This window comes from Eulemur rufifrons, chromosome 8, assembly GCF_041146395.1.
Source record: "Eulemur rufifrons isolate Redbay chromosome 8, OSU_ERuf_1, whole genome shotgun sequence".
Lineage (NCBI taxonomy): Eukaryota > Metazoa > Chordata > Mammalia > Primates > Lemuridae > Eulemur > Eulemur rufifrons.
Window position 1 is genome coordinate 97,480,329 of NC_090990.1, and position 24,525 is coordinate 97,504,853.

The window sequence follows — 24,525 nt, forward strand, 5'->3', positions numbered from 1 at the left end:
AAGGATTGTATTGAATCCATAAATCACTTTGGGTAGCATGTTAAATACTTTAACAATATTAAATGTTCTAATCCATAAACACAGAATGTCTTTTAATTTGTGTCTTTAATTTCTTTCATCAATGTTATATAGATTTCAGTGTATAAGTTTTCCACCTCCTTGGTTAAATTTATTTTTAAGTATTTTATTCTTTTTGATTTTATTTTAAAAAGAAATTGTTTTCTTAACTTCTTTTTCAGATAGTTTATTTTTAGTATATAGAAATGCAACTCATTTTTATGTGTTGATTTTTATCCTGTAATGTTGTTGATTGGTTTATTAGTTCTAATGATTTTGTATGGAGTCTCTAGGATTTTCTATAAAAGATCATGTCATTTGCAACAGAGACAATTTTACTTCTTCCTTTCTGATTCTGGTGAATTTTATTTCTTTTTCTTGCCTAGTTGCTTTGGCTAGGATTTCCAATGCTATGTTGGGAGAATTGGCTTCTTTGCTTTGTTCCTGATCTTAAAGGAAAACCTTTCAGTTTTTCAACATAGAGTATAATGTTAGCTGTGGGCAGAGTTGTTATCATGAAATTGTGCTGAATTTTGTCAAATGCTTTTTCTGCATCTATTGAGATGATGATGTATTTTTTTAACTTTTTCCTTTGCATATGTTGAGCCATCCTTGCATTCCAGGGATAAATCTCACTTGCTCATCATATATGATCCTTTTAATGTGCTGTAGGATTCAGTTGCTAGTATTTTATTTAGGTTTTTTTGCATCTATATTCATAAAGAATATTTGTGTATATTTTTCTTTTTTGTAGTGTCTTTGGTATCAGGGTAATGCTGGTCTTCTAAAACGTATTTAGAAATGTTTCCTCTTCTTCAGTTTTTTGAAAAAGTTTAAGAAGGATTGGCCTTTCTTTAAATATTTGTTTGAATTCTCCAATGAAGCTACCTGATCTTGGGCTTTCATTTGTTGAGAAGTTTTTAATTTCTGATTCAATCTCCATACTAGTTATAAGTATGTTCAGACTTTCTATTTCTTCATGATTTAGTATTGATATGTTGTACATTTTAGGAATTTATCCATTTCTTCTAGATTAGTCAGTTTTTTGGCATATAATTATTCATAGTAGTTTCTTATGACCCTTTTTTATTTCTGTGGCATCAGTTCTAATGTCTCTTCTTTCATTTCTGAGTTTATTATTTGGAAACAGAAGGTAAAGATATTAAAGGGACCATATTTAATGCAGTATACATACATAAAAAACATGGTTAATTCAGGCATCCAATCTTATGAAGTAGATTAGCTTTCTAATCTCTATTTACAGTTTCTGCAAAAAGATGAAATATAATACATCCATAAAATGTAACATGGCCCATCTTGTTTTAAAATGAATAACCATCTTATTTTAATGCCTCAGACCACCCTGGATTGAAAATTATTTTATTTTCAAATGGTAATTTTGAAAAGGTATAATAGTCATATGAATTTTGTTTCTTCTTTAGCCTGGGTCACTATGTTGTGTAGGAAAAAAAATTGATGGGGCATCTTTATGACAAGAGAGAGGCTAAGGCAGCAGTGGGAGCAGTGGAGTGGTGGGTGGTCATAGTGATGAGGACGATATAGACATGTGCTTCATCCTCACTTCTCTTGCATTCTGCCAGCTGCACAGACATCATGTTTCCAGAGAGCAGTCAGAAACAGAGAAGATTTGGAGTGATATTCAAAAACAGTTCTGTGTTCTCATTACCCCTTATTTAGGTCCATTTCTTAGTTTAGGATGTTCTTGATACTTAATACTTTTTTCCTAGATATAATGCTTTATAGAATTATATAAATCTCAATAAGGGGACATCTTTATATATCACCTTGATCAATGCCCTCATTTCAAAACTGAAAAAGCTTAAGATCATATAATAAGTTAGAAACAGTATTGCTTGATCCCTTTGACTATTTCTTCCAGTAAGATTGTCATCTTTGACAAGTGAAGAGTTTGGGGAAAGGAATTTTGTAGAGTTGTTGCAGGGGAAGTGGACACTTAATCTATCAATTTAACTGACTCGATCCTGGTGATTAGATTAGCACTCGAATGTCAGTTGAGATAGATTTCCCAGTCTTGGATGTTCTGATTCTCACTGACTCATTTATGCAGAATTTGCTGAAGAAGCATGAAGCTTTGGATAACGACTTTGCTGTCCACGAGACCCGAGTGCAAAATGTGCGTGCACAAGGAGAAGACATCCTAAGTAAGGTGAGCTCGTCCAAGGATTCCAGAATTGGCCCAAATATAGAATCATTATCAGTGCAAAAATCATATTTAGAACTTAATAATCTCTTCTAAGCTGCCTTTTGTTGTTTTTAGAAAATAATCTTCTCAATTGCTCTTTTCTGGAAGTTCTTTTTTTACATTCTTACTCATACACCTTTCAGCTTTCCTTAAATCCTTTGTTAACATTTTTGCTGTCCTGAGCAGAACATGCTGTTTACAAAGGCCTTATCACTGGCTTTGGCTATAGAGTAATACAATCTGAAGAAATTACTTTCTAAGCATGTAAGGAGGAGGACCACAGTGAAACCTCTTTGTAATTTGAAAATAATTATATTGTTTAAATGTTGTTTTTAAAAAGCCTCATTTATCTAAGTGCTATATGAAGACCCCCCTAAACAGAGGTGTTTCTGTGCTTTCTAAAAGCTTACACCAACTAAGAAAGCCATGCTTATGCAGGAAAACATAAGAAGATCATCCAAATGTAAGAGTGGAAATAAACTTTCACATGAATGAATAATAAAATAATTATACTAGACCTAGAGGAGAGTAGTTATATGTTTGGAATGAGATAGATGAGAGCTTTTAAATGGTACTAAAGAATTCACACTTTTAGCCCTGGACACTCATTAGTAGTATATGTCTCTCTTCTTCCCCTTCAACTTTGGTACTGCAGGAAGAAAGTCAGAACAAAGAAAAGATTTCTGCAAAGATAGAGGCTCTGAATGAAAAGACACCTTCTCTGGCCAAGGCAATAGCTGCTTGGAAGCTGCAATTAGAAGATGATTACGCTTTTCAGCAGTTTAACTGGAAGGCTGATATGGTAGAGGCCTGGATAGGTATGATGGCCAGGGTCCCTTGGGTTTGAGAAATCCTAATAAATCGCCTTTTGTACCTAATAAATCGCCTGGTACCTTTTCTCTTACCGCTTGGAAAGAGGTGCTCCCTTTACTACCCACTCCTATCCTTTCTGGGCACAACTGCACTCACATATGCATACACACACACAAATAAGCATGCTGATGCATAACTAGGTACCATAATTCCAGAGAAAACATTTTTTTGGGAATTGGTGATTTTCATGTGTGATATTCAGAAAGGTGGGGCCATGGCAAAACATTCTAGGAAATAAACTAAAATGTTCAATTTACTTACAATTTATGTCTAATCTTCAATTTTCCTGTTTTTTGTGAAACATTCAGAAGTTCTCTTGGCCCTAGCTCTGTTTCAGTCCGTTTTATCCTGCCTTACTCTAGAAAAACAATCCATTGGTACCTGGTGCTTTCATAATCCAATGAACCACCTACTTTGAGAGTCAGGAAGCTCTCTTGGTGTCTATTGTCAATATTCTTTTTATCCTTATCAGGGCTTATGCAAGACCAACTCTCTTTCTCTTCTTAGTAATTATCTTTTTTTTTTTTTTTTCTCTTTAGCTGAGAAGGAAGCAAGCCTGAAGAACAATGGCAATGGTGCAGACCTCACTGCCTTCCTCCCTTTCCTGGCAAAGCAGGTGAGAGCAGGCTGCTGTGTGGGGAGTTGTCAGGGAAGCCCAAGACCCAGATCTCACAGAAGCTCAGTCCTCCAGGAATATTCATTTCTAAATTTGGGTATTTTATTATCTGTAGCATCTATAATGTCGTTCCCTTTTTCTTTCCTAATATTGACAATTTGCTTTTCTTTCCTTCTTTCTCTCTCTCTCTCATTAGTCTTGCTGCTAAGTGCGCAGCATTTTGTTAGAGAACCAATGTTTCGCTTTTTTATTTTCTCTGTTTTCATGTGTATTCTATTCCATTAATATATTTTTATATATTAATCATTTTCTTTTACTTTCTTTGGGATTAATTTGATGGGTTTCTAAAAATTTGAGATGGATAATTAGATTATCAAATATTAGTCATTCTTTTTTAACATATTGATTTTAAGTATAAAAATTTACCTCTAAGCTTTAGCTGAATCTCACAAATTTTATGTTATTTTTTTGTTATCATTTAGTTTCTGTAGTTTCTAATTTGACTTATTCTTTGACCTATTGATTATTTGGTAGTATATTGTTTAATGTCCAAACATTTGGGAATTTTCTCATTATCTTTCTGAAATTTATATCTAGTTGAATTCCACTGTATTTTAAAAACATATTCTATATTTTTTTCCAGGAAGGATATTTATTTATTGAGCACCTAACTCATACAAGTACTGTGATAAGAACTTTTTATATGTTTTCACATTTAACCCTCACAAAAATTTAGTGAGGAATATGTTCAATAACTTTCCAGGGACAGTGAGGCATTCATGACACTTCAATTCAACAGCAGAGACATTAATTTTTACTTGGGTATGTAGGAAAGAGGCAGGTTCTGCTCTTTCTCCATCTGCCTTTAGCTCATTAGGCATCCATTGAAAGAATCTCTCCTCCTGGATTCTGGGATAGGCAGCTGTGTTGCTTGGCTTCAGTCATGAGACACATAGAGACCTAGGCAATTTGTGTGTTCACGACTCAAGGTGTTCTAGAAATGCTGTGGAAAGAAACAAATGTTCTGTACTCCAATGGGGCCACAAATGCCCCTCCTAGATTCCCAGCCCTCTTAAAAGATACTCTATATTTTTTCAGAAGCTTGATTTATATCCAGCAAATGTCCTGTTTTGCTGTATATTATAAGCACATTTGAAAAGAATGTGTATTTTATTTTATAGTGATTTATGTTATTAACCACATTTTGGTTATTAATCATGTTGTTTAAATACCTTGTTATTTTTATATATTTTGAGGCTTGGCAAAAAGTTGTGCTGATATTGAGAATTGTGAAATCATATTGATGAATTGATACTTTTAACTATGAAATATTCCTCTTTCTCTCTAATAACACTTCTTGACTTAAATTCTTTTTCAGATATCAGTATACTACACCAACTTTCTTTCTTTTCTTTTAGTGTTTGCAGTATATATCTATTTCTATCCTTTAGGTTTTGTTTAAAAAAATTATCTCTTTACATTTTAGATGTGTCTTTTGTGAACATCATATAGTTGGGTATTTATTTATCCAATCTGATAATTTTTTATTGAAAAAGTGAGTTTATTTACATTTGAAGTAATTAATTCATAAATTTTGGTTTAAAGCTATAATTTAACTACCCCCTCCCCCACTGTCTAATCCCCTGTATTTTGGTCAGGGATTTAAATGATTCAAGACCTAGTTTCAATTTTTCTTAGAACTTGTTTTTTTCAGTGTGTTCCTAGAGACTTTCAGAGGTTTCAGCTAACGCCCTTTGACCAGGGTTGTTCCTATTCCTACTTGACGGGCCCTGAAGTTGGCACTGTGACACTACTGAAAATTCTAGTTGGCATTTTAAATTCTTAGCTACTGTTCCTGCTTGGCTTGTAGGACTTTTGTCCTCTATAGTTTCGGAAACTTAAATTCCTTGAGGGGAAAAGACAGCAGGACAGTGAGTCTGCTTTTCTGCAGCTCTCTCTTGATGGCCACTGAAATCCTGGCTGCCTCGGTTCCCTGGAATGCCACTTTTTGTCTCTTTAGCTCCATGACATTGTCAAAAGCTCTGAGCAGCATTTTATTCTCAGCACCCCCCTCCCCCAGTGCAGTTTATACTTCAAAGGGAAAAATAGAGAGAATATTGCTTTTACCTCAATGTTGTCCCCTTCTCTCTGGAATTTTGATCCTTCAAGCGGCAGCTACCTGGGCTGAATTCTGATTCTTTTCGAAGAGCTGATTCTTTGTACTTTTATCCAGCTGTTAAAGTTCTTCTCAAAGAGAGAATTGGTCAAATACAAGCCACTCTGTTAAAGCTGGAAGTGGAACTTCCCAAATGTTGTGATGTTGGTATTTATATTTCTGCAAAAAATTCACTTGTGTAACTGGCACCTGTAGGAGGTCTCTTGTTAGTCTGTGTACTTCCAAAGTCTCCAGTAGTGTCCTGCTACTAATTAGAACACAGAGTGTAGAAAAACCGTTGTAATAGAGTCTTGAAAATGATGTATACTGTAGGAAGATTTAATTTTGTTTGAGAAAATTTGGAAAACACATTATGTTCCAATATTCCCTTCATATTGATTTTGTACCTAGCCTAAAATCTAATTATAAAAATATACATACACTGGCACTTAACTATAATTCCATCCCCAAATGTTCACTTAAGTCTTTAAATTATATTTTGTTTTTCCTGGTCATCATCCTAACTCTTGCTTGGCCTTTGTCATGCTTATGATAAAAATCTGGCAGAACTCAGGTGTAAATGGCCCCTTGGAAACAACACTGTTTTCCTGTTCACAGCCTCTCTGCTGGTTTTTTTCAGGACACACTGGATGCCAGTCTGCATAGCTTCCAGAAGGAGAGGCTTTCTGAGATCACGGACCTGAAGGACCAGCTGGTGGCGGCTCAGCACAGCCAGACCAAAGCCATCGAGGAGCGCTACGCTGCCCTGATGAAGCGCTGGGGGCAGTTGCTAGAAGCCTCTGCAGCCCACAGACAGAAATTACTGGATAAACAGCTGCCTCTGCAAAAAGTAAAAGAAAAAGAAAAATTGATGAGGCATGATCGGGCCTCTATTATCTGTCTATTAGCCATGGAATTCAGTAATAGATACTGGAAACCCCATTAGATTAATCTACAGACATTTTAGTGCATTGAAAGGGGTCAGAAAGACTTTCTTACTGAGCGAGAAGTAATTTGTTTTCTTTTTTAGGTTAATAGGAAGATTTTTTTTTTCAGATTCATTTATCAGTTATACAGTTGACTTGAGATGAAAGCCAGACAAATATAGTGGAAAAAGTAGGTGAGACAAAAGGGTGGAAGGTCTTCGTATAAGATAGAATTAAAACTGGCTGGCAGGCAAGGTTGTCCTTGAGCTTTTTTCTAACTCAAATAAACAAAGCACCGGACAAACAGTCATGAAGCATGTTTTCAACTTGTATCACCCTTTTCTAGGTGGGAGACCCTGTGTATGCCACGTAACCTATCTCTGAGCCTTGATTGCCACATGTAGGAAGTAGGGTAATATTACCATCCTGTTCCTGTCTTTCTGTGATATTACTATTAAAAGAGGCAATGGATCTAAAAATGCAGTGTAAACCACTAAGTTCCATTATAGATATAAGTGAATAAAATATTCTTCCCAGCCTGGCAACAAGTTAAGGCAGAGAGTAAGGGAAACTAGGAAACAACCACACAAGTAAAAATTGGTCTGGATTCTTAGTTAATCTATACTCTTTTGAAAAATATAGGACCTACAGAAATAAATCTTAAATGAATAACTAAATCAACTAAATGAGCAGCTTTACACATATATATGCATTCAACATGGGAAGCTACTTTATATTCTTCTTCGGTTTTGCTTGATTTTTGAACTGTAAAAGGTTTTGTTATTTTGTTTTCTAATTATAAAATGTTTGTAAAATTTTTGCTCAATCCATAGCATTATGAAAATAATATGAAGTACTTTATAAGTTTTTGTGTCCTTCCTGTGTAGGAGCCATGTTAATTTTCTCTGCATTGTTCTGTCTTAGCATATAGATTGCTGAAATGAGTACAGGGTAAGATGTAATAGTGTAATACCTTTGTAACCTCCCTCCATTTGGACCAATTTTCTTCTCTTTAGCACCCTTGTTTGAGGACGAAAACTCATTTTCATATTTGCTCAAGACAAATCCCTTCAGAAGTACAATCTGCTGTCCCAAAATCTGGGATGCATTTTAAGTTTAAAACTATTTTTGATCACCTGCTGTTTGGAACAAGTTCATGCTATTTTTTTTTCATTCAGTAATATAGACAGTTTAGTGTTTATTCAGAGCATGTGGATAACTTCAGACAGTAATGCAAAAATACATAGATTCTTGCTCAGGATGTAGGTTAGAGGGTAGGAAATGGGTTTAAGCAGTGGTTCAAAAGCTTCAGGCATGAGATGGCACCTGAACCAGATTTAGAAAAAAGACAGGACAATGATTTAGGGTAGTCAAAGAGAGGTCATCTGGGTGTGGTCTTCAGAAGCTCAGAGGATAAAAAGAGGAAGTGGATAAAAGGATAGAACAGATTTTCCTGGTTTGTTTATTCAATCATTTTTCCATTCATTCATTCAACATCTATTTTTGCATCTTTACTATGCATCAGGTAGAATTGGAGCACAGACTTTAGAATAAGCAATCATATAATTGAAAACTTCCCTTGCCACTCTTAGAATCTGAGAGCTGAAATAATGTTGGAAATCATTCAACCTCCTCATTTGTAAACAATGGGACTTGACCAATTTCACACAGTGAGAAAATGCCAGGACCAGGGCTTGTACCTCTAACTCGCATGTCTGTTCATCTGATCACATGGTCCCCATTGGCATTAGTCTTGCCCTTTACATTGTTGGCCCTGCAAATATTTGAAGACAGTATTATTTTTATTCTTAATCTTCTCTTTTGCTGAGAGACTTTATTGGGAAAGACAGAGCCGTCCTTTTATTTTCTCTGCAGGCCGAGCAGCTATTCATGGAATTTGCACACAAAGCCTCAGCTTTCAATAACTGGTGTGAGAATGCCGAAGAGGACTTGTCAGAACCTGTACACTGTGTCAACCTGAATGAGATTCGGCAGCTACAGAAGGACCACAAGGATTTTTTGGCCTCCTTGGATGGGGCTCAAGCAGACTTCAACTATTTATTGGAGCTAGACCAGCAGATTAAGGCCTTAAATGTGCCCTCTAGCCCTTACACCTGGTTAACAGAAGTGCTGGAAAGGTTCTGGAAGCATCTATCTGATCTCATTAAGGTAACTTAGGACACAGCAGAAACTTCCTTTGGCTGCAGTAAGCATGACCACTTAATTTATTATCTACGTTGGGAGACTTTTGAGAAAAAAAGAATCACTGTTAATTATACTGGGTCAGCAGTCATGAGCTAAGATCACCTAAAAATATTGGGAAATATGTTTATAATAGGTATACCCTGTGCTCCACAGTTTGAGCAGTCTCATGCTTCTGGGTGTTGAATAATTATTTAGAGTAGCAAACAGAAGCTCTAAGAGGTGGTTCTGGTGATGAGTTATGAAAAGTTCATGAGGCTTGTATATATATTCAGAGCCTATATATTCCCCCCATCCAAGGCATTCCTTATTTTATACACACCTCAAAAATGGTCCTTTTATGTGCTTATTTGTAATTTTTGTCTATCTATAATGGTGTTTATTACTGAAACATAAAATGTTTAACAGAAAAATTTCACTGTAATATCACCATTTTTAGATGGCAACTCTTGCTACTGCCTTTCCCTTTAAGGCCATTTTTATGTTTATTTAAATTAAATTTCAACTGGGAAGAAAAAGATTGAGAAGGAGGGACATTTGCCTTTATCACTAGCTTACTTGTTACTGGGCTTGGTTTGAGACTCCTGAAAGTACTTATGTGAAGTGGTGCCATGAGCTGTCTTCACATTTTGGAGCTAAGAGGAAGTGGGCTGTGAGAAATATGAGTACATAGGCATATGCCTGTGGAACACAGCTTAGACTGGGAGAGGGAATACATGCAGCTGAGTCTACAAACCAGTTCTTTTACAGCAAAAAAAAAAAAAAAAAAAAAAGGGGGGGGGGGCCTTCAATATGAGCCTTATCGTGTGATTTGGGGTTTTAGGAACGGGAGCAGGAGCTGCAAAAGGAAGAGGCAAGACAAGTCAAGAACTTTGAGATGTGTCAAGAGTTTGAGCAGAGTGCCAGTGACTTCCTCCAGTGGATCCAGGACACCAGGTGGGCTGTGCAACCTTCAAACCTATGAGCTGTATGCCATACTCACTATCCCTATTATCCATAGGGATAACATAGATGTCTGAAGGGGAGAGGAGAGATTCCTACAGCATATACTCTGTCCTAAAATCATCCTGCCATGTTTATGCTATATATTTGGAATTGACTGTTTTCTGAATCAGTCCTTGAAAAATCAAGAAATAAGAATTTCATCCTGCTGCCCATTATGCACTCTTCTCTATTCTCTCTTTGATACTCTCACCTTTCTTCCTGTTGCTTGTAATTTCAGTCCAAAATAATAACATTTTCTTATGTTTGCATGGCGCATTGCACTTTACAAAGCACTTCCATATCCATTACCTCACTTAACTTTCAGAGCAACCTTGAAAAGTATGTGAAACAGATCTTATTACCTCTATTCCCAAGTATGTAAGGAAGTTCAAGTAGATAAATTGACTTGCTCAAGGTTACATATGTATTTACTGGCACACCTAAAAGCAGAGCCTACTGTGAACACCTAATATGAAGCTATCATGTTGCCTACCTACTAAAGCTGTAATGAGAATTGAGTGAGATAATACATATTAATTGTTTTATTAAAAGAAAAATGTTCTGTATATGAAGATAACATTTGTCACATCTTCTGGGGTAAATGACCTGGAAAAGAGGAGACTCAGAGGCTGCAATATGTTAGAATAAATGGTCGAAGTTGGTGGACTGTATCTAGTAGGTGAGTCAGAATTGTGTTTATACGATTCTGTAGAAACGATATATACTGTTTCTACATACTGATAAGGATAATCAGACAATGAACAAAAATAAATCCTATATCATATCTTAAAAACATCTGAAAGAAGACAGAGAAAACAATGTGCACACTCCTCTGCCTCTCATTTGGCTTCCTTTGTCACACTCTGGCAGTGTGTGCCCATCACTGAGATACTTCTTGACAACTTTGTCCTGAAGCAAGGAGCTCTTTGTCCTGAAGCAAGGAGCTTTGTGGGAGGCTCTGAGCTTCCCAGAGTGGGAGAGACTTTGGGAAAAGTGGGTGGTTAGGTTCATATTTTGTGGCTACAAGGATTTGAAGAATGTTTCATAAATCTGAAGAAATAAGAAGATCATTGAACTATTTTATGTTAACATATGATTTCCCTTTTCTCTCATCTGATTCCTGTTCCGGACCTCCATGTCCAGGGCTTACTTTCTGGATGGGTCAGTATTTTATGTTATCATGTCTGTTTTGTTATATTATTCTGGAAGAATTAATTAAGAAGGCCTTAGTGCTAAGGCTTGTTTATCCCATTACGATCTGACGGTGTTTAAGTACAAATGAGGGGTGAGAAGGAGAAGCTCGTATTTCCTTCTGCGCCTATACCTCACTAGGTGGGGTCTTGCCCACATTATTTCAGTGCATATTTGAGAATAAGAGCTAGGAGGGACATACAGGAGCCTTCTCCCAAGCAGAGAAGAAGGACAGTCCTCCCTTTCTCTTTGACCTGGCAAGTTTGCCGATAGACAGAAGGGTTTATTTGTGAAAACTTAGCTTTGTGGGACTTCATTTCATGGAGGTCATATAGCTTGGGAGAAGTAGAAGCAGAGAAGTAGAGGGGCTTTGAGTTAGTATGCCTGTATTAAATATTGACCTCTGATATTATGAGTAATATTTCCTTTTGGTTCTTAACTAGATCTTTGCTCAAAGAAACAGGAACTTTGGAGTCCCAGTTGGAAGCAAATAAAGTAAGTAATGTTTTGTTCATTAGCTGAGGATATTACCAGAGTTACAAAAAGTGCAAAAAAAAAGCACTTAAAGGCAACCCTGGTGATTGATACTTTCAAGCACCATGTCACCTAAAGTCAAAAAGCCAACGTTATAGTCCCAGTCCTGCCATCAATTTGCATTTTAGCCACAGACCACCACTTCATGAATATGGGCATCCATTTACTTAAATCTCTGACCTTTAATTTCTGTGTCTATACAATGGAGTCAATAGCTACATTATCAAGTTACTGCAATGATTAAGTAAAGGAGCAAATATGAAAGCTCCTATCCTACAACCTGGAACATTGGCAAATCCCTGTTCTTATTTGATGTGGTAAGATGATACAATTGCATCTAGAGGATCTCTGACAATTGAGTGAAGCAATGATCCAGAACAGTGTTTCTCAACCTTACTTTTATTATTGGTCCTCCAAGAGAAAAAACTCAAATCTAATTTCTTCCTAACAAGAGAAATTAAATACTAAAGATTAAAATGTCAGGTAGTTTTAACCTTTGAAGGGCAACAAGTCTTGTAATATCTAAGATTTTTTTCACTGTTCCCCACTATCATCAGAACCAATTTGTCCCTCCCCTCCTCGGGGAACAATGTCCCCTCAAGGAGAAAGCATCGGCAAGATGTAAAAATTTGGCATATAGTGTGCCTAGATGACAGGAGAAGCCCCTGTGCGTCCTCGTAAGCTGATGACAGAGGCCCAGAATTGAACACCGGGGAGCTTAAGTGAGCCCAAGAACTCAGTCACAATCAGTAGTGCAGATAAGTCCCAGTGCAAATCACTGGGCACTCATGATGCATGGATCCTGGGAATTCTAGTCTATTTGCAGTAGACATATAACTACTAACTTTTAGATTTATATATTACAGAATACCAGAGTGACAGGGGTCATCTCACCTAAACTTCCCACTATTTCATAAATGAGGACTTACAGAAGTGAAGTAGTTTTCCTGAGTAGTTCCTTTTTCACAGAGGACAAGAAGATCCTTGAGAATAATTGAAAAGAACCAATTAAGGGAAATTCACATTCTTCAGCCTCTTTATCTTCTTCTTCCACCTGAAGGTTTGGAGCTGGTGGCCTGGGTGACTGCTTCTCTTTTCTGTCTTTTTTCCAGAGAAAGCAGAAGGAGATCCAGGCAATGAAGCGTCAACTGACCAAGATTGAGGATCTGGGGGAAAATTTGGAAGAGGCTCTGGTTCTTGACATCAAATACAGCACCATTGGACTGGCCCAGCAGTGGGACCAGCTCTACCAGCTTGGGATGCGAATGCAACACAACCTGGAGCAACAGATCCAGGCCAAGTACTGAGGGCCCGTGGTCATGACAGGGAAGGGCGCAGGTGGTGTGAGGTGTTAGGAGCTTAACTAAGAGCTACAGTCTGGAATACTAGACAAAAAAGTTACCTCAGAGATGTACACACACCCTCTCTCTAATCAATACTCTCTTTTTACTGCCCCACATGATGACTGTTTCTTTTTATACTGAAGTCTGTCCTGAAATAAGAGAGCCCTCATCCCCCTGAGTCTACACATCTCCTGTCTGGACAATAACTGACTCTTGCATCCAATTTCTCAGAGTCCCTTCACCGTCTTATGTGATATCTTCAAAAACATTCCTTTTTGTAAGATTTTACCTAAAATACAATATCCAGAATGGAAGAAATGTTCAAAATGTGGCCTAATAGAGCAGAAAAGTAGAAACTCATCTTTCTAGATAAATTAATTATATCAATGCAGCTTTAAGTCTCAATAACTTTTTTATCCACATCAGGGACTGGCACAGTTTTTCTGTAGATGGCCTGATAATAAATAATTTAGACTTTGTGAGTCATACAGTTTCTGTTGTAACTCTTCAGCTCTGCTGTTGTAATGAAAAAGCAGCCATAGATAATCCATAAGTGGATGAACATGGCCGTGTTCCAGTAAAACTTTATTTATGGACACTGAAATTTGAATTTCATGTTTTATAAAATATTCTTCTATTTTTATATTCAACCATATAAAAATGTAAAAACCACTCTTAGTTCATGGTGGCAAGCTAACTTTGGCCCATGGACCTTAGTTTGCCAACTCCTGAACTAGATTATTCAAATAGCAGATTGTCCATTAAAATTCCTCTCTCGTTCATGTGACATGTCTTCTGCTATTCTGTGTTTTGTATAAAGGGCTAATTCATGTTTTTCCTTTCAGGGACACCATAGGTGTGAGTGAAGAGACACTAAAGGAGTTTAGCACAACCTATAAGTGAGTATGACTTCATAGGTGACTGGTTCTTTGTTTTCCAGACCATTCAGAGTGAGTCTACAAATACCGTTCTTTCCGCTCCATGTGGTTTGGTGGGATCTTAAATGAAGTTCTGGATATGCTAATTAGTTCCTGCCATGGATTTTTATATAATATTTCTGTGAAATTCTTGGACTTAAAATATACATTTCTTTCATGCTCAGTGTTTTACCCTTTTCCCTCTATCTATTAGGTTAAAAAAAAGTACAGAGACACAGACAGGCTCTCTACTCAGTTCTCTGACAACTTTATGACATGTTAGTAAAACTCCAGCTGATGCAGTAAGACATGTTCCTTTCTGTTCTAATTTGGTTCTCTATTGAGCTTGGTATAATGTTTTTATTCTCCAGGCACTTCGATGAACACTTGACAGGGCACTTGACTCACGAACAGTTCCGGTCCTGCCTGAGAGGACTTAATTACTACTTGCCCATGGTAGAGGAAGGGGAACCTGAGCCCAAGTTTGAGAAGTTCCTGGATGCTGTGGATCCAGGGAGGTAGGAGGCAGACCAAGGGTCAGACTACAGGAGGGACTGGGGCTTGGAGGGAAAAGTGCAGAGAGAAAAATGAGATATAAAACATGAAATTAACTCATCTGAGAATAGGAAGATACAGACAACTGCAAATGACGTGGGCAACTCTTGGTGTACTTTCAAGATTAGCTCAGAAATAAATGGCACTAACTTCAACTTAGGCACCAGCTCTGAGATTTGCCTGATTCATTATTTGTGTTTGATCTATGAATTTCAGTTCATTCTGAGGATGAGATGTGAGAGAAGAATCCTTTCATGTATATGAGGTGTTAAGAAGACATGAATGATTCAGAGGCCAACACATGGGGATGGGGGATATTGTGTGCTTTTGAGGGTGTGGTAGAGTCATAGAGGATCAAGTTACGGTTAGCGACTAAGTCTTTCTAAAACCAAGGACCAAAGAAGATCAGAAATTATTTGAGGTGCCTGGAGACTGATGCTGATGGGAAATTCCAAAACCCTGTGAAGAGTCAGGCTGGATGGACCTTGGAGAAACACAGTCTGGAGCTTAGTAAACAGTGTTTATTTGGCTGTAAGAGGGTGGATGGAGGTATCAAAATGGAGAGTACATCCCATAATCTCAGAGAGCTTAGCTGGAAGAGGCACTTGGAAAATTGGGCTTCCTTCTGTCTCTGAGACACTGAGTAAGAGGAGGAAGGCCCCTTCCTCCTCTGTCTCGAGAAAGCCCAGCTCCTGATGTGTGTCTCCCACAGGAAGGGCTATGTCACGCTGGAGGACTACACCTCATTCCTGATTGACAAGGAGTCAGAGAACATCAAGTCCAGTGATGAAATAGAGAATGGTTTCCAAGCCCTGGCAGAGGGCAAGGCCTATATTACCAAAGAGGACATGAAGCAGGTCAGATTCTGGTTGCCTCCCCCACTATGCTGTTGTTATAATCTGGATTTGCTGCTTGCCTACTCTGCACCCCCCTGCCCCCCACCCACCCATTTCTTTCCTCAGACCTCCTCTTGCACAAAACATCTTCTGTGTTGGTCACCACATCATTTCCTTTTGACCCAGCTCAAAACCTTTGTGGCTCTCTATTGACTGACATGTCAGAGTCTATCCAAAATCTGCAACTCAGTGTTTAAGACTATTTCTTATCCCTTCTATTCAATAAGCCACACGTAGGGAGCCAGATGGATAGAATAGTCAAAGGGAGTGGGATTTTTTCTTTAATAATGAGCTGAGTTGAACAGTTGAGTTGGTCTTATTCACTAGAAATTATGAATTTATGAGAAAAATGTGGGATAGGAACAGGGCTTGCTGCTCCTTCCAAAGGCTCTCCACATCCTGCATTTATGGTATATGGGAAGCCCCAAAGAACCAGCTGTTTTGAATCCCTATAACTGTATCTTTCTCTTTTTATGCTTTTCAGGCCCTAACCCCAGAACAAGTGTCATTCTGCACCATACATATGCAGCAATATATGGACCCACGGGGCCGAAGCCATCCTGCTGGCTATGACTATGTTGGCTTCACCAATTCCTACTTTGGCAACTCACAGGCAGATTCTGTGGAGCATAGAAAATCTTAATGTGGTGGGAGGTACTGGGAGATGAAACAGACAGGCAAATGCAAGGGATGAAAGTATAGTCATTTGTGTGTGTGTATATTGCATTTATTGTAGGACCTAAAAAGAAATCTCAAGGTTTGGGAGGAGGGGTAGAAGTGGGTAATAGAGTTGGAGGACAGGACCGGAGGCTATGGACTTACTTTGTGTACAACTAGTCACCGCCAAAGGGGCCAAGGTCTCTGTTTTTTTTTATTTGCTGTGTTCGGCATATCTTTATCATTTTGTTTTGTTCTGACTATAAAATAAAGTATTTCTAATTTTAAAAACAGTATTTTTTTTAAATAGGACAAAGTTAAATGTATTTCTGAGAATTGTACTATCATCTAAAGATGAACAGCTAATTACATGATAAAAAAGGGCCACGACAGAAGAGAGAAATAAAATCCAGGGTGATTTACAAATAATTTCTTTTTAGCTTTAGAATGTGTTTAAATTCTTACATTTGAAAATGAATATATTTGATATTCTGGGAAATATCAATATTTTAGTCTATAAAGTGGAACTACACAGAGATCCGCATAACACCTAATTTCTCCTTAACCTGTCCCTTTTCCTTACTTCACCATCATAGTAGATGTTATTACTTTCATGATGGCAAAACTCCAGCATAGCAGGGCCCCCTCTTGTCCTTCAAGCCCCCGAATTTCCTCTTTCTTTAAAATGTCAAAATATTAAGTGGGTACAAATGTTTTTGTTATATAGATACCTTTTATAATGCTTAAGGTGGGTCTTTTAGTGTGAATTTCCTCTTGGTCCACTGTATATAGACCAAACAACAGCAACAACAACAACAAACCATGTTTCTTGTTCTTCAGTTAAGAACTAGAAATCTGGCCTTTGACTTCCATACCAAGATCTTAAGGTCAGGTCTTCCATTTTGCACTGATGCAATTCAGTGATGCAATTCAGTGATGCAATTCAATACAGAATTCAGCCTCAACTTCTTTAACTGGGAGAGAGATTTACACTGATGCATTTTTATGTTGGAAAAGCAGCTGTTCACAGAGGCAGATACTTAAGCACATAGATGCACCCTTTGCATACTGATTTTTATTGTCCTGACATAGTTGAAAAATTCTGGTATTTCAATATCATCATATTTGAATTTTACTGTTTTACTAAATTAATTCAAAGTTTCAATATTATTTGAGAAAGAAAAAATTAACCTGTTGGTTCGATAATTTTATGTATGAACTTCTTAAATTCACAAAATGATATGGATATTTAAAACAATATATAGTAGCTTTACTTCTTTTTTTTTTTTATGGCCTTCTCAGATGCCAGCCATCTGATTCCTGGTTCTGTGTTCTCCCTATAGCTTGACATATTTCCCAGTACTCAATCCTCTCAAGTCTCAGGGATCTAGATCCACTTCCTTTCTTCTCCAGTCAGACACAGTGCCAGGTGATAGCATTTTACTCTTCTTCGTCCACCTATATCATGAGATAGAAGACGCTGGACACTGCTGGCTCTGGCTTCCACCAACATCAACTAGACAAAAGATTGGGTAGCCTAAAGTGATACTGTCTAGAAACTCTAAATAATAATAGATGAGTGCATTGGGTGCTTAATGAATAGCAGGCTTTATTCTGAAGACTTTATGTTAATCATCACCCCAAAACCCTATACAGTAGATACTTTCATCATTCCATTTCCAGGTGAGAAAATGAAGGCACATAAATGTTAAGAAACTTGCCCTAGGTCACACATCTAAAAAGTGCCAGGACTAGACTTAAAACCTAGCAAGTCTGACTCCAGAGTCTCTGGTATTAATTAGTTCTTTCAAAGCACCATGAGTTGAACATATGTGGTCATATTCACATCAGAGAGGTCTTTTCTTTGCTGTGTGTGTGTACCTGAAAGAAGAGTTTTTAAAGCACATAGTCATGTCCTTAATCAATGGAGGGTATTTGAATGACCTAGGAAGATTTTGCAGACTATATCTACTGTATAGGGTTTTGGGGTGATGATTAACATAAAGTCTTTAGAATAAAGCCTGCTATCCATTAAGCACCCAATGCACTCATCTATTATTATTTAGAGTTTCTAGACAGTATCACTTTAGGCTACCCAATCTTTTGTCTAGTTGATGTTGGTGGAAGCCAGAGCCAGCAGTGTCCAGCGTCTTCTATCTCATGATATAGGTGGACGAAGAAGAGTAAAATGCTATCACCTGGCACTGTGTCTGACTGGAGAAGAAAGGAAGTGAATCTAGATCCCTGAGACTTGAGAGGATTGAGTACTGGAAAATATGTCAAAATCAATTGTGTCAATATCTATAGAAATAATCCCAGAAATTTCTATTTTGTAAAATACCTCCAAGTGATGTTTTACACTTTCATGCTTAAAATTCCTATATTTGGAAGTTAGATGGACCTTTGAGTATTACTTGGCAATTCCTGGAACATCCTTACCCACTATCGGTCAGTGAGTATTTAGAGACTGTTTCGCTGAATGGACTGAATAAACTGTGGAAATGAATTTGCTCATACAGCCTCAGTGCAGTGGGGGATTATTTCCAGCCTATAATGAAAAGGACCCTAGGGTAGATGGCCTTTCTTTCCTGACCCAGGCTCTTTCTGCCATCTGACTAATTTACCTACTTTTCTCCAACCTGTTTTCTTCTCTGACATCTAGCTTCCTTCTACCCAAATTTGGTTTTCATCAAATTATAACTAAAGGTTGTATTTCTTTCCCGAGAACATGTAAAAATATGGATTCCTATTTGAAAAGTATCTTCTCAGCCTATGTTCTACCTTTGTCTCTCAAGTCATGCCCCACTTCTATCTCATTGCTAAATCATGTGGATCCTACCTTTTCAAAATCTTCTATGTTTGTAATTTCCTTCAGTTTCCAATTTCACCATTCATATTCAAGCCTCTTTGCCTTTCTTTAGGATGATGTCAATGGATTCCTTACTGATCTCTTTGCCTCTGGTTTCTCCTAGCTGAAATATATCATCCTCTCCACTGCTCGGTTAATTATCCTAAATCCTTTCCAGAAGCCACTCTACTCTCTGCTCAGTTTTACTGTGTCCTGTCTCCTGACAAAAGAGTCATGTCTGGAGCAAGGTATTCAAACTGCTGCTCACCTACAATAAAGAAGTCTTGTCTGAAGCTAACTTTGGAGCATCCTTTGCAAGGTATTTCCAGCTTCTCTGGACAAGGCACCACACTCTAAAATAGGCCTGTCTTGTCTTACTATTAAGCCTTTGGCTACTCTGTCCTCTTTTCTAAGAATGTCTTTTCTCCCCCAGTCAGTGCATTCAAAACTCACTCATCCTTAGGAATTACTTCAAGTACTACTTTAGACAAGAAGCCTTTTCTGATCCTCTCCCCAGAGTAAACTCTCCCTAAGCTAAAGACAACATCACTTTCCTTAATACATTATTAATAGTAGCAGCTGACATTTATTGGAAGATCACTATGATCCAAGTATTGTGCTAAATCTTTTATATGTATATGCATGATCCTGTTTAGCCACCAATACAAAATTATGAAGTTACAACCATTTTACAGATGACAACTTTGAAACTGAAAAGGTTAAATAACTTAAATCCAGAGTTGTAGGTTGAAGAGCTTGCATTCAAACTCCTACCAGAAAGCTATGTGAATCCATTGCATTTTTGCTTATCCCTAAGAATGTCTGGTGCCATGTATGACACAATGTAGGTGGAAAGTGAAACAGGCAGGATAGGTAGTTCTGCAACAGATTCAAAAGGATTGTATCCAACTTGGGGAATGACCCAAGTGAGGAGGGTCCTTGACAACCAAGATTATGAGGCCACCAAAGAGCATCAGCAATTATCAAGGAATGTAGAAAGTAAATATATTTTTTGAAATGGAATATACCCAGTTTGGCTAATCAATTAAAACAAGGAGAGAGGAGGAGGGGATGGTATATTCACACCTAATGGGTGTGGTGCACACTGGGGGATGGACAAACTTGTAGCTCTGATTTGGGCAGGGCAAAGGCAATATATGTAACCTAAACATTTGTATCCCCACAATATTCTGAAATATATATATATATATATGTAAAACAAGGAGGGCAAAGTAATAATGAGTCAGAGATAGCAAGTACTACTATTTAAAAAATACCCAGTAGGAGAAAACCTACCTTTTCATTTAGCGAGGCATAACACTAACCTAGCATTCACTGCATTTCACTGCATATTCACTGCATTTCAAATCTGGGAAGAGCATTACAGGTCAAATGGTCTAATTATGCAATAATTTTAGAAATCTCTGCAGTACCCCCGATAGGGCTCCTGCCAGCCCGGCCTTGAACTTGAGCACTCCAAACTTCCCTCATTTTGTTCAGCTCAGTTAGAAAATTCTTAATGATCTTAATTAAGAAAATTATTAATTCTTAATGGGTTTCAGTAGCTAGGGATAGCATCTATAAGGCTGAAAGTGAAAAGTTACAACTTCTTCGTGAGTTGTGCACAGTGAGCAGAGCAGAGCCTCTGCGTGCCCAAGCAGCCTGGAGGAAGGGCAGGAGGCAAGATCAGGTTCTTCCAGGGGCATGAGGTTGGGACAGGTTTGGCCTGAGGCCCTGAATATCTGACCCATTGGCCTGGGTTCCCGGTCTATGCCCAGCCTACACAGGAGAGAGACTGTCTTTGTGGGCTAGCTTTCATCCTTTACCCAGCAAGCTCCCTCGGAAAGCATTTCTCAGAGCTGTCTGCACAGCCCGGTTCCTTAGACTATATACAATGGGGTTGAGGAGAGGGGTCACCACAGTATAGGTGACAGCAATAAGCTGATCCCTCTCAAGAGAGTAGCTGGCTTTGGGCCTCAAGTACATGAAGGAGGCACAACCATAGTGAATAATGACCACTGTGAGATGTGAGACACAGGTGGAGAAGGCCTTCTTCTGCCCCTCAGCAGAGGGGATCCTCAGGATTGCTGCCAGGATGTACGCGCAGGAGATAGTGATGAAGAGGAAGGAAACCAAGAGGACAATCAGGCTGAGAATGAGGATCCCCAGCTCACTCAGTCCTGTATCCCCACAAGCTAGGCTCAGCACTGGGGGGGTGTCACAGAAAAAGTGCTGAATCTCATGGGAACTGCAGAATGAGAGGCAGAAAATGACCAGTGTCATTCCAAGCCCAAAGAAGTATCCACTCAGGAAGGAGGTACCAATCAGCTGGGCACAGAGGGTAGGATTCATGCAACTAGCATAGTGCAGTGAGGTACAAATGGCCACATATCTGTCAAAGCCCATGACAGCCAGAAGGATGCAGTTGGTGCAGGCCCATGAGGCAGAGAAGAACATCTGGATGGCACAGCCCACATAGGAGATAGTCTGGCCCCCCATAGCAAGGCCACAGAGCATCCTAGGGATGATGCCCAAAGTGTAGCAGGTTTCAGAGAAGGATAAGAAGGAAAGGAAGAGGTATATGGGGGTGTGCAGATGACTATCCAGCCTGATGACTACAATGATGAAGACGTTGCTGGTCAGGGTGATGAGATACAGAGAGAGGAACACGGCAAAAAGCAGGAGTTGCAGCTCCCCAAAACTGGAGAAGCCCAGGAAGACAAAACCCCTCCAGAAGGTTACATTGGTCTGCCCCATTCTGAGTGATATCCCTGATAGATTTGTTCCTTCCACCTAGTGAGTAGATGCCTAGCTTCTTTCAAAGGCAGGATGAGATGGATTCTTTTTTCCTTGTGCCTGTTGTAACTTGAAAAGGAAGCTCCAATTTAGACTGCAGTCAAACTTCAGAAGGGTATTTGTTACAATAGACACAGATGTATGGATCCATTCTCACATGCATGTACAATCCTCACACATTCATATGCACACATTTTCACAAAAACATATATATGACTACATATAGGGAGTCACGTACAAAGCACTCACACATAATTATACTCATTTTATACATTCAAAACTACGCATTGTACATTTACCATTAATGACCGTATCTACTTACATCACAAATACATATGCATTCAGACAACACCCAAATCTGTAGATACATGCATGACATATATGTTCACACTGACCTAGTACATACACTGCCACATAAGAATACACATGTGGACATAAACATATTGCCTGTTAGAACGTGAGGTAGAGGTAGGGGGCTTGACAGAAATTATTTTATAGATCAAGCAACAAAGGCCAAAGGAGGTGAAGTGACTTTCTTGAAGTCACACATACCAGGCTTAAAGAACAAATATGGCGAGACCTAATCTAACATCATTTCCCTCCTACAATGATGACTCTCCTCAGGCACTGTGGGATACTCACTAACATGAATATAGAATAAGAAAAAGTTTGTTCGGTAACAATCATTTGTGTCTATACAACCCCTCTTTTTTTTTTTTTTTTTTTTTTTGTTGTTGTTGTTGTTGAGACAGAGTCTCACTTTGTTGCCCAGGCTAGAGTGAGTGCCGTGGCGTCAGCTTAGCTCACAGCAACCTCAGACTCCTCGGCTTAAGCGATCCTACTGCCTCAGCCTCCCGAGTAGCTGGGACTACAGGCATGCGCCACTATGCCCGGCTAATTTTTTCTATATAGATTTTTAGTTGTCCATATAATGTCTTTCTATTTTTAGTAGAGACGGGGTCTCGCTCAGGCTGGCTCTCGAACTCCTGACCTTGAGCAATTCACCCGCCTCGGCCTCCCAGAGTGCTAGGATTACAGGCGTGAGCCACCGCGCCCGGCCTACAACCCCTCTTTGAAGTCATTTTACTCTTTCCAAATTCCTTGAGCAAGGTGGGGCAAGATCCTTTTACATGTGAGTCTATGCTGAGCACCAAAGGATGAATCAATGCTCAGGGCAAGTTGTATATCTTGTGTCTCTGAACCCAAAGATCAGCTATCAGGCTCTGCTGCCTCCCAAGATCTGCTGGGAACCAAAGTATGGGAGAAATTAGACAAGGGAGGATTCTCCACTCACCTGAAGAGGCTCCCAGTGAGAGCAAGTCCTGCCTTTTAATAGCCATGCACTAGACTGCTTCCCAGCAGGCTGTCCTACAGGAGAATGCCCTGAGGTCCACCTGAGCAGAATGTTGTCCCCAAATGATACCAAGAAGCCTTCCACAACCCCAGCCCTAAGTGGTGAATCATATCTATTTCTCTCCAAACAAGTTTTCTCTCTAAGGATTCCCCAATCCCAATGGCACTGTTTCAGGAAGTACATATAATTGTGCCTCCTGTCATTAGTTGGGAATACCCTTTTGGGGAAAGCAGAAAAGGGAATGTGAGGAAAGAGATGCTAGGATGATGATTCAAACAATAATTTGTATGTATATCATGTGCTCAATATTATATTAATGATTTTCACATGATAAATCTTTTAAAATTTGTAACAACCTGATAAGAGATTGCATTAATAATTACATTTTATAGAAGAGGAAACAGCCCGATAGAGTTGAAGCAACTAACATCATTATATGGATTTTATACAATATGTAAGGATTATTATTATCCCTATTTTTCACATAAGAAAACTGAGGCATGGAAAAATTAAATAACTTACTCAAGGTAACAGGTGACACAGCAACAAATAGACTCAAGAAGCCTTTCTCTTAGTTACCATACTTTCCCTGGTACCCGGCATTGGTTAGGAGGATTGAAAAGATAAGTAAGATGTGGAATCACACATAACATGAGTATAGATGTTGACTTTATAACTATTTTTCTTGTACTATTGTTTTAGTTGTTGGTCCAGGGATTACAGCATATATTTTAAAAATAATCTACTTAAATTTGAACATTGAATGACTTCCAGTTAAATAGAGAAAATTTGCAATGGCATAGATCCATTTATGTAAATCCACCAGCACTCATCATAATTTTTAAACAAGGATATGCTATTATAAAAAAATGAGAGAAAAATTATATGTGTGCCTAATCTTTTATATTTAACCAATGTATATCATCTTAAGTGTTCATTCTTTCTTGCATATCTAGCTGAAAATTAAATGAGTGTCATTTTCCTGCAGCCTGAAGGATTTCCTTTAGTATTTCTTATAGCGCAGGTGTGCTAGCAACATATTACCTACATTTGTATTTGTTTAAAACTGTCTTCATTTTTCTTTTATTTGTGAAATGTACATTTGCTGAATATAAAATTATTGTTCATCATAATTTTTTTTCTTTCACCTTTCAATATGTCACTTTCAATGTCTCCATCCTCCAAAGTTTCTGGTAAGAATGTTGCCATTGATTGTATCATTGTTCTACTCTATATAATGGGTCATTTTTGTCTTATTTCAATATTTCCTCTTTAATGTCAGAAATTTTACTATAATGTACTCCGATATGCTTTATGTATTTCTCTTATTTGTGGTTTGTTGAACATCTTAAATTAGTCAGTTAATATTTTCCACCAAATTTGGGAAGTTTTTAGCT

The 24,525-nt window shown here is 38.2% G+C and overlaps 2 protein-coding genes and 1 non-coding gene across 3 annotated transcripts in view; 1 reads left to right on the forward strand and 2 right to left on the reverse strand.

Moving 5' to 3' along the window:
• Positions 1–16,116, forward strand: part of SPTA1 (spectrin alpha, erythrocytic 1) — a 67,422-nt gene extending 51,306 nt beyond the window's left edge. The window contains exons 40-52 of the mRNA XM_069479211.1: positions 2,147–2,245; positions 2,937–3,099; positions 3,694–3,770; positions 6,566–6,775; positions 8,727–9,020; positions 9,877–9,989; positions 11,181–11,198; positions 11,672–11,723; positions 12,875–13,062; positions 13,951–14,004; positions 14,394–14,540; positions 15,290–15,434; positions 15,958–16,116. Coding sequence (XP_069335312.1) covers positions 2,147–2,245; positions 2,937–3,099; positions 3,694–3,770; positions 6,566–6,775; positions 8,727–9,020; positions 9,877–9,989; positions 11,181–11,198; positions 11,672–11,723; positions 12,875–13,062; positions 13,951–14,004; positions 14,394–14,540; positions 15,290–15,434; positions 15,958–16,116 — 1,719 coding nt within the window. The remainder of the gene's footprint in view (positions 1–2,146; positions 2,246–2,936; positions 3,100–3,693; positions 3,771–6,565; positions 6,776–8,726; positions 9,021–9,876; positions 9,990–11,180; positions 11,199–11,671; positions 11,724–12,874; positions 13,063–13,950; positions 14,005–14,393; positions 14,541–15,289; positions 15,435–15,957) is intronic.
• On the reverse strand, positions 7,694–7,795 carry LOC138391114 (U6 spliceosomal RNA). The gene has a single exon (XR_011234735.1). It is a non-coding gene; the product is annotated as a U6 spliceosomal RNA (small nuclear RNA).
• Positions 16,117–20,793: 4,677 nt separating the features above from the next.
• Positions 20,794–21,735, reverse strand: OR10Z1 (olfactory receptor family 10 subfamily Z member 1). Its single transcript, XM_069478533.1, has one exon. The coding sequence runs from the start codon at positions 21,733–21,735 to the stop codon at positions 20,794–20,796; it is 942 nt and encodes a 313-aa protein (XP_069334634.1).
• Positions 21,736–24,525: the final 2,790 nt, after the last annotated feature.

Bases quoted from the DNA above. Each gene is read 5' to 3' on its own strand.
- OR10Z1 (XM_069478533.1), bottom strand. From the start codon at position 21,735: ATGGGGCAGACCAATGTAACCTTCTGGAGGGGTTTTGTCTTCCTGGGC.